This window comes from Procambarus clarkii, chromosome 66, assembly GCF_040958095.1.
Source record: "Procambarus clarkii isolate CNS0578487 chromosome 66, FALCON_Pclarkii_2.0, whole genome shotgun sequence".
NCBI lineage: Eukaryota > Metazoa > Arthropoda > Malacostraca > Decapoda > Cambaridae > Procambarus > Procambarus clarkii.
The window spans coordinates 22722450-22743185 of NC_091215.1; the positions used below are offsets into that span (position 1 = coordinate 22722450).

The 20736-nt window shown below is 41.0% G+C and overlaps 1 protein-coding gene and 1 long non-coding RNA gene across 3 annotated transcripts in view; one reads left to right on the plus strand and one right to left on the minus strand.

Moving 5' to 3' along the window:
* Positions 1-8906: 8906 nt before the first annotated feature.
* LOC138355136 (uncharacterized) lies at positions 8907-20722 on the plus strand. The gene is made up of 3 exons (XR_011223854.1): positions 8907-9326; positions 17116-19858; positions 20231-20722. It is a non-coding gene; the product is annotated as an uncharacterized lncRNA (long non-coding RNA).
* Positions 13609-20736, minus strand: part of LOC123769373 (neurexin 1) — a 32999-nt gene continuing 25871 nt past the window's right edge. For both annotated transcript variants that reach the window (XM_069309859.1, XM_069309858.1), the window contains 2 exons: positions 19742-19936; positions 13609-17679 (listed from right to left, as the gene is read on the minus strand). In XM_069309859.1, coding sequence (XP_069165960.1) covers positions 17072-17679; positions 19742-19936 — 803 coding nt within the window. In that variant the 3' untranslated portion in view covers positions 13609-17071. The remainder of the gene's footprint in view (positions 17680-19741; positions 19937-20736) is intronic.

Below are 20736 nucleotides of genomic sequence, written 5' to 3' on the forward strand. Positions count from 1 at the left end.
CTCCACTGGTACTATCCCGCAAGTTCTACCAGATAGGCGGGACCCAAGAGCCAGAGCTCAAAAACTTGCAAGCACAGCCAGGAGCCTACCAGGTGAGTACAGAACCAACCCTACAACCCCCACAACTCATAACAGTAAAAAAGGAGGGTCCCCTGAATGACTCCAGCATGGGTTGGACATGCACATGAGGGGGACAGGAAGGGTTGAAAAAGGGACAGTCACTGGTGTGCGAACGGTCTCAGTCGTACAAAAATATACCTAAATAAAGACAGGTATATAAACAACACCGCATCCAGCGCCCGGCCAAAAGACGCCAGACCGCAGAAACTCACCTGGCGAATGGTGGCACGAACTTGACATGACGCAACCGCGCCCAGAAGAACCTGGGAGCACCGCCAGGTGAAGACGCCAGAGCCAGACCCTGCCGGACCCGCAGGAGAGCAGGGAGAGGCGAAGGAGGCGGTCTACACCCATGACACATGGAAAACCGCGGTAGCCTCCCCACAACTGGGAACCAGGACACCCCCGGCGCGAAGGGACACATACCGCAACCAGGGAGAAGAATGAGAGACGAAGCACTGTAGCAAAAAGGGCGCAAAACACCAGCACTGAAACACCGCCCAGACCAAAACAAACTCCACGGCGCATGCGCATAACACGCTGGCCGAACCGCACACCCTCTCTGTGGGAAGGCGCCAGCCAGGACTACTGCATGAGAAAAGTAGCCAAAAGAGGAAGCAGGAACAATAAAACCGGCCAAAGAAGCAAAAAGCCCAAAAAGGAACCCAACCGGGCGACAAGTAGCCCAACCGGGCGACAAGCAGCCCAACCGGGCGACAAGCAGCCCAACCGGGCGACAAGCAGCCCAACCAGGCGACAAGCAGCCCAACCGGGCGACAAGCAGCCCAACCGGGCGACAAGCAGCCCAACCGGGCGACAAGCAGCCCAACCGGGCGACAAGCAGCCCAACCGGGCGACAAGCAGCCCAACCGGGCGACAAGCAGCCCAACAGGGCGACAAGCAGCCCAACAGGGCGACAAGCAGCCCAACAGGGCGACAAGCAGCCCAACAGGGCGACAAGCAGCCCAACAGAGCGACAAGTAGCCCAACAGGGCGACAAGTAGCCCAACAGAGCGACAAGTAGCCCAACAGAGCGACAAGTAGCCCAACTGAGCGACAAATAGCCCAACAGGGCAACAAGGACGAGGAGCCGACAGACATTCCAATAATGCGGGAAGTAGCGAAAAACCTTCCCGTACCCTCGAGAACACAGAAGCCAACACTAGTCCCGAAGGCACACGAAGGCGCAGGCGCACCCGAGATCAGAAGTCACGCAGAACCCCATCGAACGGGGAAACATGACGAAAACACCGTCCCAAAAAGGGGTGGGAGGAAACATCCACCCACAGGACGGAACCAACCGACTCAAAGGCCACGGAACTGAGCCCGGGGAGGGGCCGACGCCCAACAGCACGTACGGCGAGTGGGGAGGAAAGACCCCACTCCGCGTAACCACAAGCCCCGCCTAGAGGGGGATAAAAACCCCCACGGGGCCCAACGGGGCCAAGGCCCCCCAAGTCAGCCCCTCCCCAGCCCCGGGAACCTACACGACAGGCCCCGGGGCCGAGCCGTTCCCCCAAAGCCCCGGCCGTACCAGAAAACCGGGGCAGCCGTGAAAAACACTAAGGAAGGGAGCCCACTGGCAGACTCATACAACATGGCTGGAGGAACAGGCTCAAATGCCCCCGTCACTACCCCGGAAGGGGAATTCCCCGAGACTGCCCGAGTCTCAACACCATCAAAAACCCCGCCCCGAACCTACAGACGGTAAGGAGCCGGATGCAGGCAGGAAGGGTGAACCAGGGGAAAGACAAGGGGGCGTGGATAGAACCGAAGCAACCAACACCCCCAAGTCCCAAAACGAACTACAACGGGGCAGCCCCGGGGCTCCCGGGGAGGAACCACGAGAACGTTGCCACCACCAAGGCTCAAGTGCAACGCCCCTGCTGCCCGCACCCGCTTTGTCAGCACAACCGGGTAACCGAGCCCCAACGAGCAACCAAACTCGCAGGACTCCGGGTCGAAGGTGTCACCGACCCCACAGGCAGCAGACGGAGGCAAAACAGAGAGTCACCCAGAGACAAAGGGTGAGAGCAACCCTCAAACTCGCTGGAAGCGAGGGGGGGACTCTGGGGTCATATCCATCGGACCCGCGCGCCCCCAGGGGTTTCCCAGGGTCCCGAGCGTTTACTATAAGAGGACTCGCGCTCAGGTAATCCCATGCAGGGTACTGCTAACCGGCACCCAAAGCTACCAAACAACTTTCTAAGAGCTGAACCCCCGGGACGTGTACACTCACGGGGACCTAGGAGGGGGTACCACCCGAAAATACTCAGAACACAAGGGACACAAGGGGCAAGAACGAAGGCAGACCCCCCCCCCCACCAGGTAGATAAACAAAAAGAAAAAGAAAACCCCGCAAGAGGACAGCGTACCCAAGCGGAACAGAGCCGGCCGCTATGATTGGTAAAGACAAGCTGCACAGTACCCCGTGCCCCACCAGTGCAAAAACTGCCCCTTACTCTAAGGCGAACAAGGGAGACAGAACACTCGAGCACACAAAGAGCGGCCGAAAACCAAGCAGTAAACGGCCAAGCAGGGGCAGGACCCAAGGAACTTGTGGAAGGAGGCCCCAAGCCCCAAGGGCAGTACTTACAGGGCACCTAGGGAAGGGAACCCTAGGCGCATGCAGCCCGAGTACTGGAGAAACACTCCCGGCTCACGCACCACCTAGAAAACAGACACCACACTCTAGGTACAGTGCTGAAACAACCACTGGAGCCGGAGCACATAACCGGTGCCTATAGCATCAGCCGAAGAACTGATGGGTGGATAGCCGGCGTGGGAGGTCTGGGGCTTCCCCCTTCCCCCTCCCAGGGAGGGGGGAGCTGCGCAGACAGCGGCGCGGTGACGTATGACGTCATGCTAGTTTCCTTGTTTTCTGTTGAAGAGTTCTATCCACTAGTTCGGCTTTAGGTAGCAATTTTCACCAGAATAGGGGTTTGTTTTGGAATGCTTACCTTTCTGGATGCTTGACCCGGTCGATGGCAGACAAAGAATGCTTCCAACCACACGGGGGTTTCTATAGGCCATTGCTCCCCTTGCCTCTCTGAGGGGGCCAGGTTCTGGCTCGTGGTCCCCGGTAGGCCCTAGAACTCCATACACATGACTGATGCCAAAGTCTGACATTAGCATATCAGCCGGTAAAGCTCCGGGGAGCCGACGGGGCTCCCCCCAGAAAGACGTGGTATTCATAGTGTTGTGAGGCATGGTGAGGGTGCCAGCTCAGACAAAGTAGGGGCTGAAAGATTTGTTTGTGATTTTAAAGATTTTGTAGATACTGTATTGATGGATATATTCCACAACAAGTGTTTAATTGTGAGGAGACATGGCTATTCTGGAAAAAATTGCCGAAGAGGACATACATTACCCAAGAGGAGACGTCACTGCCCGGACACAAGCTAACTTGGGCTAACTTGTGTCAGGATAGGCTAACTCTTGTGCTGTGTGGCGATTTGAAAATTAAACCCTTGCTCGTGTATCATTCCGAAAATCCAAGAGTTTTAAAAAAATATATAACGTGCAGAAAAACTGTGATGTAGAGTGGTTTGCCCTGCCATCAAAAAATATCTGCAAGAGAAAAGTTTGACACTAAAGGGCCTGCTTCTCGACAATGCTCCTGCTCATCCTCCAGACTTGGAGGGTGCATTGTTGGGGCCACTTTTTTTTTTAGGGATATTCCTGCATGGGCCCTAAGTTTCTGGCTAATGAACCAATGACATGAAGGAGGAGTTTTCAACCTACCTTGTGTTAGGTGTGCAGGGGTCAATAGGCTGAACATAATGTCAGGAGCAAAGGGGGGCGTTTGCCTCTTCAAATACAATTGTGACCATCTTCATCTCTTCGAACTATCCTAAATGCTCTCTTCACCTGTCTGACCAAATTGGGTGTCCAGACCACCTTTGAATCTGAAATTGTAAAATTAATAGTGATTTCAGAATATTCAGTCCATTTATACTAACAAAATTATATACAGTATACTGTAATTGAAATTTTACAGAATGATAAAGGCAATTTAGTAACTTTGTTAAAATGCACATGGGGGAAATACATGAAAATAGGTTAATATGGTTTGTAAGGTTGATGGGAAATGTTTATTTTATGATTTAAAAGATGTATAGCCCTGATACTCCATCCTGGGTGCATTCCACCAGGTAATGACCACAGCAAAAGTTTTCTACAAGGCTCTATTGTCACACAAACTTTTCACATTTTCAAACTTGATTCATCTTTTTCCCCCTCGTTCCAGGGGTTTTCTTTAAAAGGTCTTCATGCAAATGCCTTGGTTTCTCACAAATGATGGCCTCTGAAATGCTATCACCTGCTAACTCTTTGTTGTGTATCCAAATTAATAAAAACTTTTCAACATCCTCAAGTGTTTGTGTTCTTTGTTTCGGGATTGTTGATATGCCTTTTGCCACTTTAATGCTCATAATGTCCTTTTTCTTAGCAAGTATAGTGCATATTGTTGACATAGATTTGTTGTACTGCCTAGCTAGTTCAACAACCTGTGCACCGTTTTGACGTTTATGAATGCTCTCTTGTTTTTCCTCTATGGTCATTCTCACATGTGTTTTCTTGGCTTGAACCTTACCACTGGCTTTCTTGGGACTCATGGCAAGATATATAATAAATTTTATGTTCAAATAGCCAAAAATCCCAAAACAAATGTAATGCTTTATAAAGAATTCAGGCGCGATAGTTACTAGGCAGGAGACACTGGTAAACTGAGGTGCGATCACCATGCCACCACGCGCTAGGTCAGCCCATACGCATATCAACAAACTCATTTCCCGAGGCAAAGTTTGTAACCCGATTCAAATTTTTTGAAGAAATTAGGCTCGTAACCCGAAAAGTTCATAAATATTCATTCGTAAGCCGAGGTGTCACTATATATAACTAAAAAATTAAACTCAGGATTACTTTCAACCCCCACCCCTTTTGCTCTACTCCATCGCCACCTACCTTCACCCCCCTCTATGATGTAATCTTCCATAGACACCTACCTTTGCCCCCCTCCTCCCCTCTACTCCTCCATCATCACCTACCTTCACACCCCCTCCCATCTCCTCCTCCATCGTAACCTTCCTTTCACCCTCCTCTATGATGTACTCTTCCATAGACACCTACGTTCACTGCATATAATGCTCCCCTCTACTCCTCCATCGTCACCTACTTTCACCCCCCCCTCCGCTCTACTCCTCCAGGGTCGCAGACAATTTCACGAGCGTGAGAACTACGAGTTCTCTAACCACTCTCACACTCCTACTCTCTCACCAGTGAGGGGGAGGGAAGGAGGGAGGAAATGAAGGAAGAAAGGTGGGGGAGAGAGAATAGGCAGGGGGAAGGAGGGAGGAAATGAAGGAAGAAAGGTGGGGGAGAGAGAATAGGCAGGGGGGAGGAGGGCCTAGATACATTTCTTCCATATAGATAGGTAGACTGAGGGAGAGCTGCTTGCCAAGAGCCCTATCAGACAGGCTTCCTATTCCTCAACCCTCCCTAATATGCCACATCCTGGTCAGGACAACTTGCTCGATTGTTATTCTTGGTGTGACTCGAGAACTGACCTCGAGGCGGGGCATGGGCATGGATTATCTCCCTGGGGCACGCACCTCCCTGCCCCAGCTCTCTCTCTCACATAATCTATCAAGGGTCTAACATGAGGTCATTGTGCCTACCAGAAGTGTATATGTCCAAGGCTGGCCACCTGTCTGGACCATTCAAATGTATAAACACGTAATTAGTCTATTAAAATTATATATAGTACTACAATTATAAATTAATTTGTTCATGGTCATTCGTTTATCAGTATTTTAATATGAGGTATATATACGCATGTATGTATACGTTGACGTACACATATATGATTATGTGTATGGAATGATTATGATTATGTGTAATCATATATGATTATATCTAATGGAATGCATTAGTAAGTGATGTGGTGGAGGCTGACTCCATACACAGGTTCAAGTGTAGATATGATAGAGCCCAATAGGCTCAGAAACCTGTACACCTGTTGATTGACGGTTGAGAGGTGGAACTAAAGAGCCAGAGCTCAACCCCAGCAAGCACAATTAGGCGAGTATATGAACGAATGCACATGTACACTTTCAAATGAATTAAGATACCTTGAGATACACAATGACTTAGTTTAAATAGTTTAAACACATTATGGTACTGATTTTGACATGCTGATGTCTGGAAGGGAGAGGGGGTGTGGGGGGTTATTGTCTGAGGTGGAGGACCAGAGGAGGGGGTCAGTGGAAGGATGGTGGCTGGAGGGATGCCATTGTTCTAATGGTTATGAAAACAATTATTGATGGCAGGAATTCAGTGGGTGTGTACTTCACCCGCACCATCACCATACTGTGCCCTGCTACAACCCCCCCCACTCCACCCATGCTGTGCGGGGCGTATTACACACTATGGGATAACCGACTGTCTGTCCATTCCTGTCTGCTCGTTATGCTGCCCTTCCTTTTGAAAATTGTCTGCTTTATCGACTTCCTTCAACACCACACGTTAGCCTCTTATCACGCCCTCTTACCACTCTCAGGGAGCCGGTTCTTCTATACAATAGTTACCACTCAGTCCCCAAGGTGAAAGAGTGTCCGGGCATATGACTTGTTATGTGTACTTATTTGGGATTCGTTTGGGCTGTCACGTGTGGTGATTAGTGTTGGGTAAGGCTAGGCCAGGTCAGGCCAGACTAGGCCAGGTCAGACTAGGCTAGGTAAGGCTAGGCCAGGTCAGGTCTGGTCAGGTCTGGCTAGGCCAGGCCAGGTCAGGCCAGGTCAGGCCAGGCTAGGCAGGGTGAGAGAAGTAAAGCGGCAGGTACTTACGTTTCCGAGAAAGTAGCGGCGGTAGTATATTGTTGATTTAGATTCGACGACATCCTGAAGCTAGTAGGTGGCGGCCTCATCGCTCTCGAACTTGTTGTTGTTGTAGGGGATACGAGGCACACCCAATATCCCCCTTACATTGATCACATCGCACACTAATATTTTTACTATTTCGGACACCAGATTTGTCTGTTTCGTATATGTATAATTGTTCAATATTAAAACCACAATAGAATGCTCTTAACAGTTACAATTTTCAACTTAACAGCCATATAGTTGGCAAGAACGCCGCCCGCCAGTGTAAATGTCTCAGACCCTGTTGGAATATAACCAATCTGTCAATCGAGTCAACCCAAGTGTTGCGTTTCCAAAAGGGTCGCCCATGTTGGAATCGGTGAACGCCCTAGTAATATTGTTGAAAACATCTTAATAACTTATTAAACCAAAGGTCTTTTTATGTCAGAAGAACGGCAGAAACTAGATCTATATATGAAAACTCTTTCAGGACAAAATTTAAAGTAAAACTAAAGATATTTGTAGTTGTATAAAAGTTGCATTTTTCATCGGTCGTAGAGCCGGAAATCCACAATATTCATCTCAGAACAATGCTTATTTCACGCAGAATCGTTAATAAACGTAAGATTTTTATACGTCTCAAGAAAGATAGAAACATAAATTTACTTTAATCTAGTTTTACATAATCTAGTTTTACTTTAAATTTTGTCCTGTATTTAAAAAATAAATTACAGGTCACAGGATGGGTATGGGCTGCACAAACTACCGGTAACAGGATGAGTATGGGATGCACAATAAATTACGGGTCACAGGATGAGTATGGGTTGCACAAACTACTGGTAACAAGATGAGTATGGGGTGCACAATAAATTACCTCACAGAGGATGAGTATAGGGTGCACAAACTGGTTGGGTAAATGGAAATGGTTGGGTACATTTCCTTTCACCTAATGCGACTATTCATGTGTCCGGACACAGGCGATTGTGTGGTATTGGCTATTTATTTAACCATAACTTTGCATTCATTTAATAATTATATTAAGATATGTTTTCCTTGAAATGTAGCTACATTATCGTCTACATGTCTTTATTCTGACATAAAGACCTATGGCGTTACTTTGCATATATGCAAAGTAATTATAAAATTGATTGGCTTGTGTGGAGGCCTTCACACTCCCTGAGCGAGCCATCAAGTAACTATAAAAAGGCATATATCTTCACTTTCACTTCAGTTATATTTATGCCAAAGTATTAACATGCAGCTTATATTTATGTCTTTATGATGACATAGAAAACTTCGTTTATTACAATATCTAGATTAAATTAACATTGATCTTCGGAAGGTCATAGTTCCTATATCGGTAAGGAGAGCGTCGGCCATGAAGCCTTGTTTAAAGTATGAATATTTTTCCTCTAATAAGGTATAATCTCTGTGATGGATTCACAAAAACTATTTTATATCTGCCTTTCTGATAACATATACAAATATAATCTTTATTTGTGAATATTTGTTAATTAAGCAATATATCAGAGGGCGTGTAGGGTTCCGTGTTCAATGAACGAAAAGGACTGGATCACTGTGTACAGGAGGCTGATATGGCAGCAAACACTCTCCAGGCGACCATATATCTTGGATAAGTCGCTCCACACAATTGTCGCTTGGACCGTCGACTTCCAATGGCGTCACCTCTCACATATTTACGTCTCATTTCGTTATGAAATTAGATTATTTCAGAGTAAAAATAGGTTTGATCATGTTCTACGTGTAGCACCAACATTATAGTAAGTAAATATACCATATTTCTTCATTACTTACGTAATGCTAGGACGATTTGTGTAGTTTTGGGCCGATTTGGGCCGATTTGGGCCGATTTGGGTAATTCTATGGACCCCGGTCTGAACGCTCTCAAACAGCTTATCCCCTCCTTTTCTCCGCATGAAACGAATAGCTACTCTAGTGTTAATGTCATGGACTCTATCACACACACTCTGTAAATTTAATTCCATTCTCATTATTTCAATCATTACATTTCTTTGACATCCAAGAATAATCCTCATAGCCTCGTTCTGTATCAGCTCTATTTTTTGAATTCTGCCTTGGCCTGTGTAAGACAAAACAGGTGCTGCGTAGTCTATCAGGGACCGAACAGTGCTTATGTATAACATCCGTAAGAAAGGTACCCCAACACCTTTACCAGAAAAAGCCAGTGCTTTTAGAGGATGCAGACGGGCTTTACATAAGGTGCTGATATGATTTATTTCAGCATTTTTACTCTCACATGTGTATCCAACATACATGCCCAGATACTTGTACTTCTGAACACGGCTCAGTTTCACACCATTTAGAGTAAGTGTTATATTTCTTCGTTTCCTATACTCATATTTGGTTTTATCTGCATTTATAACTAAGCCTAACTTGTGACAGGTTGTACCAAGTATGTTAAGAGCAGTTTGAATTTTGTTCCCGGAAGTGCCTTGTATAAGAATGTCATCAGCATATATGATCGTCGTGACCCCTGGAGGATACATCTCTGATGCTAATCTGTTCATTAATACATTGAATAAGGTGGGACTTAATACTCCCCCTTGTGGGGTACCTAACTGAAACCTCCGTTCCTCAGACATGGGTATGGGAATGTGAGAAGGTCGATGTGAACCCCAATGATACAATTTATGAAATATTGCCTTTTATACTGACTCCCTGTGATTTTTACAAAGTCTGAAATAATTTTTTAGCAGTTTTCAGCTGTTCATAATATAAAATTTTCAGAGAGAGAGAGAGAGAGAGAGAGAGAGAGAGAGAGAGAAGGAAAGGGGGGGTACAGTAGGGAAAAAGGGCAAAGTGAGAGAGAAGATAGGGAAAGGTGAGAGAGGGAGGGAGATGGGGAGAAGAGGACAGGAGAGGTGGGGATAGGGGAAGAGGAGTGAAAGAGGAGGCGAAGGGGAGAGCAGAAAAGAAGAGGGAGGGGGGGGGTAAAGAGACCCAGGCACAGCCGGGTACCCCATCTAGTAAAAAATAACAATACAAAATTCAGCATACCTTAACAATTTCCTCTTTAAGCCCATTTCACTTATTCGTGCCACTGAGAAGACTAAACACACTTCCTCTCCCTGAAAATGGGAAACTAAGTTCTCATGCAGATGTTTGCCAGATTACTTTAGGATTTTAAAGTAAATGAACTAAACATTGTTAAGTTTAGACATAGCATTAAGTAACTACACACAGAAATCACAATAACGTAATATATCAAATGAACAAATCCACAAGGGCCTTGATGAGGGTTTGAAGCTGTGCTTGGTGTTCCTAGGTGCACTCTAGTCAACTGTATTATGACATGGTAAAAGAATTGCAATTGCAAGTTGTTCATTAAGTATACTCCCCTGTAAAAGGTAAATCAGTATGCATCTGTTTAATGTTTAAACTGTTTAAAAACAGTCTCTGTGGTGTAGTGGTAAGACACTCGCCTGGCGTTCCGCGAGCGCTATGTCATGGGTTCGTATCCTGGCCGGGGAGGATTTACTGGGCGCAATTCCTTAACTGTAGCCTCTGTTTAACGCAACAGTAAAATGTGTACTTGGATGAAAAAACGATTCTTCGCGGCGGGGATCGTATTCCAGGGACCTGCCCGAAACGCTACGCGTACTAGTGGCTGTACAAGAATGTAACAACTCTTGTATATATCTCAAAAAAAAAAAAAAAAAAAAAAAAAAAAAAATGTTAATTTTCTACAATATTAAAGAGTTAAATATAAAGCTTTAGGTCAATATATAAACATGTATCCCAGCTATCACATTCGGTTGCTCCCTAATGTAAGCATCTTTACCAGATATAACGAATTCAAAGAAGGTAAGGACACACTTCTGGGAGACGAAAGCATCAGCACCATCACGTCTGCCAAGGGAAGTAGGTGCAGGTCATCTTGCAGACAGAAGATTCCAGTGTAAAACAATTGTAAAGATCAAAATTGGCATTCAAATCCTGAATCAGTTATATGCCTCTGGAATCTTTTCATCACCACTCACAAGATGTAATGGGGGATAGGTGTTTGCAATAAGGGGTAAGAATGGACATTTCCTTCCCCCCACAACAAAGATGAACTTTATGAGACATACGACTTGATAATGGTCCAGGACAAAATGACAATGGACAATGGACTGAGCAGTGGTCCAGGTCGTCGTTTCTTCATCTTCGGGTGTGTGGTTTGGTCATCATTTAGGAGAAAAGTTGTGGACCACTATGGCAGGGATCACAGATTACTTTAGTTTCTTTATTTTAATCATTTTTGGGGTTTTACTTTACCATATGAAAGTTTACTGCTCATAACAGAATTTTTTGTCATTACTGTCCTGTTTGTTTCTTACTTAGCAACAGCATGGTTGAGTGGGTTCGTATAAGGAAGTGGTGTGGTAACTTTCAAATGTACACAGATTTGAGAGGATCTAAGTGGCACAATATTGAACAAAAACATTATAATAATATAATAGGGTATATAAATTCACATTAAATTCCAGAGTTGTATCTAATTTGCCTGATGAAGCCATGGCTAGGAGCAGAATAGGGTGGGGTGAGGATTCATATCAGGTTCCTGATGTCTGAGAGGCTGGTGTTGATGCTGGAGGAAAGACAGCATTCTGACAATCATCTGAGACAATTGAATATTGCTGGCCAAGTCTGGGGCCTTTTTTTGGAGTGTGACAGCTCAACTAACTTAAATAAATCTTAAAAAGCTGAGATTAATAGACTGTGGTCCAGTAGGAAACCCCTCTGTACCAGTTCAACTTAGGCACCATAGTAGAAAGCTCCTAACTAATCATCATAGCACAGAGTGGATGAGCAGTAGATACTGTACAGTTATAATGTCTGGCAGGTCACTACAGTTGCTGCCTAGCTAGAGTATTGTTTTGATTTTGTATTTTTCTTATAAATATTATAGTACTGTATTTCAGTTAATGTAATGTGTATATCACACCTGCTTGACTGTTCAATCCATGTCCAAGGACACAGTAGGCTTTTATATGATGGACAAGTCAAACGTGAGAGCACAAAAACATGCTAGATAAGGATGTGTTAGTATCACCTCTTATGGTTTCACATTGTTGGAGAAAGGAAGCCTGAACTTAGGAGTCCCCCTTGTCCATCTACTAACCTTCCCCAGGATGCAACCCACAACAATTGTCTAACATCAAGACAATGGTCTGGAATACAATCAAGAATTTTAGCAGTAGAAATGGATAACATGAGAAATATGTGTTATTTTAGAATGTATATGATGTTAAGCTTATATCAAGGTCCCCCCAAGGACGAAATACTGACATTCCGCAAGATGCAACACTACTGTACAACAAATGACTAACTTCTGGGTAATTATTTACTGCTAGGTGAAAAAGAGGCATTAAGTGAAATGAAATGTGCCCAACCATTTTGGTCTCTCCTAGGATTACAAATTCTGAGAGGAAAATGAATCTAAATGTGCTACCGAGCCAACCCGTCCTCCAACAAATTACGTTGCTTTTCACTCGTATGCGCTACAGCCAAATATCGACGTACACTAATTCAAAATGGAAATTTATTTTCCAATTAAATTTTGGATTTTTTTTTTCAAAACAGCAAGTTAAGGGTTTTCTGGTAGGTTAGGAAGGCAGGAAGTTCTAAGGTTTCAAAACATCATGAAAACTGTTAAACGAAAGTTTCCTCTGCTAACCTAAGACCCTAAGCCAGGGGACCCAAAATAGAAAACGGTACAGTATGTAACTTTCGTGAGCCAATTTATTTTTTAATTACGTTGATTTTTAGCTTGAATGCGCATACAAGCGAAAAGCGACGTAATTTGTAAGAGGACAGGTTGGATTGCTGATGTGTGGTTGTGGTGCGTATTTATCTGGGATGCTGCAGTGTGGATACTACTGTATAATGAATGCACGAGTGCTATATATTTAGATTTATTGTAATTTTTCTTCAAAATATTGTCCCCCAATATATTCCATGCATATGTCTCCCCCATCAATAAAAATGAAAATACAGTAATAATAATGTACAGTATGTATTAGTTGTTGTAATATTTTGTCATTTAACAAGAGTAAATTGTTTACTACATATGAACTTTAAGTTCATGCCAAAATGCTTAACATATTAGTTGACTTTATTTAAGAAACGTTTTATGTATCTAGTAATTGACCACTGTATTATGCTGTTATGTATATTTTTTAAATAAAAATATTATAATAAGTTTATTATAATAAAATTATTGAATACATAACTTACCTGTTGATATTCATCAGTCAAAATAGCGTAAAGAGGAAGAGACCTCTCATAATCCAGCATTCCTCAGTCCCTCCAGTCCACTAGTCATATTGACAATCATAAATCTGGCAAATTTGTTTATACAGTATATTAAATATATTGTACTGTATAAACAATTTAAATTTATTTATAATTTAATGTATATCTGAGATATATTATTGCATGTTATCAGGTCATATGGAACATAAAACAAAATCTTAAATACTTGTTAACTATCATGTATTAAGAGTATTTTAGCCTGATGTTATCCTGTTATGGTATGCTGTGATAATCACACAAGTAGAGTAACATGAAATTCAATGATGCTTGGGAAATAATACTACATTGATGTCATCTAACATATGTAATGTTAGAACTCCTATATACACTGAACTTTCATTTTTATTAAACAATAAATGATGTACCAATTAACAAAATTCAGAATTGGGATCATTTTTAGGGGTGATGGGAAATGAAGATATACAAATATGTCAACACTAAACATAAACTCCTGCAAAGATATAATATTTTATTATGATACTTTTAATATCGCAACATTTTCCTAACCTTAATGAGTGATTTAACTCATAACAAATACAATATTATCCTACCTTTCACAATAGACAACAGCTTTAACCTTCACATATATTAAAGCAATTAGTGCAAAGTTTTCAAACAGTGCTTTGCAACCAACAGCTAACACAATGACGCCCAGGATGCTGGACGAGTATCGGGTGAGGAATATTTGGTGAGGAGGATTGGGTGAGGTGGAGTAGGAGCCACTGAGGAGCTGGAGGGTGCCCAAGATAAATATTTTGCAGATGTGTGTGCTGTTGTAACAGAGTCCTCTGGAGGTAGCTTGTGTACAGTTCAGAAGCTGCATTATAGACTCAAGCACTCCATGACATAAAATATCTCACACCCCGCTCATAATAAATTCTAAAATAATTTGAGAATTCTCAGATTCTCAAAGCCAAATGATAATTTATGTAAAATAAATGATAAATTTGGTTTAATTTATAATGATAAAATACCCATATAATAGTTCACAAACATGGACTAGTTCATTCCTTCTTGATAATCGTGTGCCACTGTAACTACCCCACAATAAACTGTAAATTGTTTAAAACCCAATTCAAATGATAATTTGGTAAATCAGTTATCATAAACATTTAAAATCAAGTATGTATACCAGCTATATTAAATTTAAAGTAGAATGCTTCCATACCTTACAGTAATGTAATTCATTTCTGGGCCATAACATGATTTAAACACCATGTAGCCTTATCATTGATACTGTGGTTAGGAAACACAAAATATATATTGCTTTCAAAATTTTAGAGTACTCATCTTGTTAATGGTCAAAAGTATATATAGTACTGTATCTTAAATTGTAGTTTTATCCATGAAGGTAGGAATAATTTAAAACAGTCATGTACTGTAATTCAATATTAAAAGATTAAAATACTGTATTGTTTCATAAACAATAATTTGCTCAGTTGTAATTATAATTTCTGAAAAATACTATAAAAATAAATTGCCTATACATCAGTTATCATAAACCAATAAAATCATTGTAAATTTATTCATTTAATGAGCACCAAGCATAAAAGGACAATTGCTTTTAAGTCCTCATACCCAAATTCTAATAAATATTTAAAAACAATATTTTCCTTCATAGATAACCTTTCATTAATTACAAAATAACAATTTGATCTAATGTTAATACCATGTTTATGCAATACTGCAGTAATATTGTATATACCTGAACATCCGTTACCATACTGATAACCTTGAGGTAGTTTCAGATAGCTGCCAGGAAAATTTGGGCTAAATAGAAGTTTAAAACAAATAAAATTTTATGTGCAGTACTTCCATTCCCAAGTGCACTGTTTCGTATTATGTTTTCCAAGTCAAACGTTTCCATAAAAATAAATACCCAGCGTCAATATTACAAGAGTTGTAAGATAAACAACTAAGGTTTCTGTGTTTCCTTGTCCCATTACAAGATTTTGTATGAAGATGCAAAAATACAAACTTATGGATATTGTTAGCCATCAAGAGCTTAGGGGAATATTACTGCTACTGATTACATTGGAAGGGCTTCAGCAACACACATCCATATACCATTCTTTCTTTTTTTTGATTATCTACATCTTTTATACCACTAGAGACTATTACTAATGAACTTAAAACAACTAAATATTGTACTAAAAAGACTTAGGGAACAGTGGCCACCATAAGGGCACTTAATGAGGAATTTAGATGCCATGATATTCATATTCAAATTAAATTTAAACTTTATTCTGAAGCAAAACAAATTATTTCCTTCCAGAAAACTACTAAGTGTATTTTAAATAATAATTCATAAGCATATAGTGATGTCTTCATTTCCCTTTAAAAGGTTAAAATGAGGAAAAGGACTTTTCAGTGTCCAACAAGAAACAGGCTAAGTGCAAACTTTGTGAATTCTGTGATCTCTTATCAACGGAGAATTTGCTAACACATTGGTAATGATATGTCACCAGCTTGATTCTACATCTAACATTAAACTATATGATCTGAACATAACCACATAACCCTTTAAATTACTCAAATACAGTACATCTTGTTCTCGGAGACCCATTTCTCTACCTCATTGTCTTCTATACTTTGTTAACTACACTGACCTACACCATCACACTGCTAATTAAGTCAATATGGGGAAGTGGCATTCAGAGCATTATTATTATAAAATTTGAGAACAAATGGAAATACAGGGGAATATCCCTCGATTAAGACTTTGGTTGCTAACCAAACGATTGCTCTGAACTCCATTTCCAGGTATGTAGTCTATACTCCACCTCATAGGAAACAGGCACAGGACACCAGAGTATGATGCTGCCTGACATACATGGCTTCACCAAGCAACAAGTCACTAGAGAAGCTTACTGTCAGCCATATCAGCACCCTGACAAGAGAGACATGGGGGTCAATCTGTATTACATGTATTAACATATTGACACGAAGGCATGCACACCATGGCTCTATACCAATCTAGTGTTGCGACAGCTTTCGCTCTTTGTGCTATAATATTAGGGCTAGATATTAAGAGGAGAAGCATTGATCATGTTCGCATGTTTGCAAAGCAGTGTTCTTAAGTGTTCATAGAGCTGAGTAGTATTGTACATCATTTCATTAACAGTCTTCTCCATGAAAGAGATTTGTTTAGGAAAGATTTTAATGAATGTGTCACAACCTCTTCATCACAGAAGTCATGACAGCAGTGTAAAGACTGATGACTAACAATACTCTTGCTCTACAATGGACGTTTGCAACCACGACTGTACGTGTAAGTTCAAAGAAAGTGTAAATCAAATTAATCCTTCAGAGAAATATGTGTAAATTTTTTCTCAGTCATTCTAACTTTCAATCTTATGTTTATGCTATATCTCACACTTTTAACTAATCTATGCACCTTCAATCAATAGGTACTTACAAAAACTTGGATCTTATAGAAGCGGCAACATTCACAAACACTGGTATTCAAACATCACTGCATGACCTAAACTACATCATAATTTTTATAAATCAAATAGTCTCTGAAGTTTTAACTTACAATACAGTAGTTTCCAAGTAGAAAACATTTTTATAGTTATTCTTTTTTATGATTGAATTAGGATAGCGACTTACAGTCATGAACTAATATATTAACACAGACTGAAAGGGGGCATATATTTCTATCATTGTAGAGGTATTGCAAAAGAATAGAGATCACAGTCGTAATTTTGAGACTTTACATGATATAATTCTTCATTATAAATGCTTAACATTCACACATACCATTCTTTGACATCCTTACTTTGTTTCTTTACAGGCCTTCGATCACCTGGCTTTATAGTGCCATTCCCTTGGCCATTGATCATAGGAGTTGGCATTGTAGGTATTCCTTCATAGTTTTTACTCTCATCAACTTTGTAAGCACCATCCTGACGGCCCTTAAATTTGAGTATGAGCAGTACAATAAGTATAACAATAATGAGAGCTCCTGCAATGATACTGATAATAAGAGCAACACTTCCAGCAGCTTCACTATGAATCTGGTCTATAGGGTCCTCTTTAACACTGGACTTCTTTTTGTTGTCAGGCTGCACCGCTGGAAAGTTGTAATCGTAATCATAATCATTAGTATCAGGCGGTTCTTGAGGTCGGGAGGAAGGAGCAACTGGAATGGTGGTGGTGGTTCGTTGTCTTGTCCTAGGGGTTTGTGTTGTGGTTGTAGTAGTGGATGTGGTTGTTGTAGAAGTGGTAGGACCAGAACCAGGATCCTTCTTAGGTTGGCCGAAGCCAGTGCTTGACGGGTCACGTTCCTCAGAGTGAATTACATCTGGAGCGAGCATTGGATGGTGAGTTGCTGGGAATTCAAGGTCCATGTCATCACCTGATTAAAAAATCAAGTTATGTTTTAGGACTTGTACTTTAGAAGATGTAGACTTATGTAGTTTAGAATTAGCTGGATTAAGGTAATCTCAATTAAGGACTATTCAGTATACACAAACTTATAAATAAAAGAAAGGATGAACCTCCACAAGTCATGTGCTTTCTGTCTGAAGCATGGCTACAAATCCTGGTGGAGCCTGTGGGAAATTTTGACCAGCATCCAATTTGAGAATGATAAAGAAATGTGGGGCTTTAGCTCAAAGGATACACAAGTCATGGGCACAACTTGATAATAGTCCTGGATAGACCAAAATGTTGCTAATTCTTTTATTTTATTTCCAGATTTGTGATTTGGGTGTTAATATCTAATGTTATTCAATTTATAAATTGAGGTTTTCTAGTTCAACAGAGGCACCTTTAAAAATGCTTACCAATTCAACAACATTCACCCTGGTTTTGTTTTATGTATCCTTTTTACCTGGCCGACGAGTTAGTTTATGTTATAACACATTAAGTCATCTGTATATTGTTGGCATTTGTAGACTGGGGCACATATAACCTTGAGATGGTTGTGATTTCAATGAGGTTAATTTCTGCCTCTTAATGCTTAGACCAGCAAGACTCAGGTTCAATTTGCAGAAAAGAAACATGCCAATATTTTGTAGATTAAATAGCAGTGCGATGTCAGTTTCTTAGTACTGTGGAGTCATGTAGAAAGCACAGCAAGTTGAGGGAATATTGTCCAGACAGTCTCACCAGGAGTGTAGGCAGAGGTGAGAAACCAGCTGGCTGATGTAGGCAAACACCAATACCACTGAAAAGCTGAGGCAAAACACAGCTGATTTGGGAGAAAAAACAGGGAAAGCCCAAAAAGAACTGAGGAGGATACAAAACGAACCTGGAAGAAAGAAATGTTTGCACAAAATGTCTCTGTTACATTGGATGGAAGAAATAGAACTAATGAGAGCCCCAAAAAATGCTAGGATGAGAGCAGGCCAGATGAAATCAGGAAAGATCCCACATATTAAGCCAACCAACCGTCGCCATGGTCGGCCGGCAAGTACTTGAAAAATCCAGCACCACTTAGCTGAAAGTGCAAAGCAGCTGACAAGCCTGTATAGGCAGGAGTGTAGCTAACAGCACCAGGCAGAAGAGTGAGGTAGCAGGTTGACCTGGGCTGCCATCTGGTGGCAGCCAAGTGACTTTATCACTTGTTCTCAATTTTACCTTTAAGGTATTTTCCCCCCATGCAATGATCATTTACCTTATTTACCAGTAGGTGCATTCTTGCCTTCAAGCAGTTGCTTAATATGTTGCATCTATGATTTATAGTAGTTTATCTCAATTTGGACAACTTCTGATCCCCAAGCTTGCCTTGCCTTGTAGAATGAGCCAGATTCTGGTCCTGGCTGAAAGCAGATGATGGATGGGTCTCAGAGGACTAAGGTGTAGTTGTTATCAGCACTGTACTACAAATTTTCATAACGAATGCAGCATCTTGCATCACATTAATGTGAGGGTAAATTTTTTGTATGCTTCATATTGTCACATCAGAACATGATAATGTTCAGAGTTATTCTAACATTTCAATTCATTTGAAATGATTGAGACAGCTTTTCCATACAGCAGCCCTCTAAATTTACCTGAATTTACCTGAGGGCCACTAACACTCTAGTGGCCTTGACTAGGACAGGAGGCTGGTGGCTTGTCAAGAGTCTTTGCATTTGTTCTGATGATTTTTTCAAGCTAGATTTAAAAGTTTAGCAGAGTTTTGGCATTTACAGTTTTAGTGGGTATGAGGCTCCATGGTTTATAACCTTGTGGTTGAAAAAGCATCTCCTCTTTTCAGACCCACACCATGGCTTGTTGAGCTTGAAACCATTACTCCTTGTTTGCATTTCATCTGATCTTTTTTAGAAGTTGTGCTGATCAACACCCTCCAAATTATTCAGTATTATAAATGTTTCAACAAAATTAATAAAGAAGAGATGTCGCAGGATAAAAGGCATCATAGATATAGACAGAGATATAATTTTTGCAGTCATCGCAAATATTCTACTCACCATTGTCTATATCAGTTATCCCTCCAAATTCAGTGTTGAATTCGCCTGATCCTGAGCCAGTGGTACAGTCCTCCTCGTCGTCACATGGGCGTACCCCTACACCAACTTCCCGGTCAGGTATGTGCGGCTTAGCAGGGGGCTTAGTCACAGGTGGAAGTGTTGGTGGGATGTACACTGGTGTAATGAGATCATCACCTGGGAGAAAAGAAACTTATTCTTTAGCTAAGAAATATTTAAAACAAATTTGTATTAATATACAGTATTTCTACCTATACTTCCTACCAGGTAGACAGGTAGATAAAACTACCAGGTAGAAAAACACATAAAACATGCTAAATAAAACTTTAAGCTACAATAAAAAAATAATTGTTTATTTTTCTTTAGCATAATTCATAATAACATTATTGCAACAGAACATACTGTATAGATATTATACTATGCTCATTAGTGTGAAATTCTATACATATAACTGCTTCCAAAATCCAACAGAACCCCTGAACAGCAGTCAAGGAATGACTATAAATACTGATTTGGTTGTTACGCTGCTCAAGTAGGTGACTCCTTGTCTCCAGTATAAACACTGAATTATAATGATGAATTGAGATCAAATCAAATCAAATCAAATCAAATGTTTATTTAGGTAAGGTACATACATATCTTAGCAACGATATATCTTAGCAACAAGTAATCTGGTTTGTGTTAGTTAAAAACTAAAAAATTATATATAAATAAAAATTATGGTTTAATAAAATAATCTATAAATGTTATGGAGACTAATATGTAAAGCAAAGTTTAAATGAATTCAAAATGCATTTGTGAAATTAATCGATTACAAAAAATATTTACAATAGTTTTTAAAATAATCAAAGTGATAATACTGTAATTCGCACTTAAAATTATAGTTAACATCACAGTATTTATCATTAAATTTAATATAAAATTCCTGTTTCCATGGTCTGAATAACAATAATATGATTATTATGCCCGAAGATGTC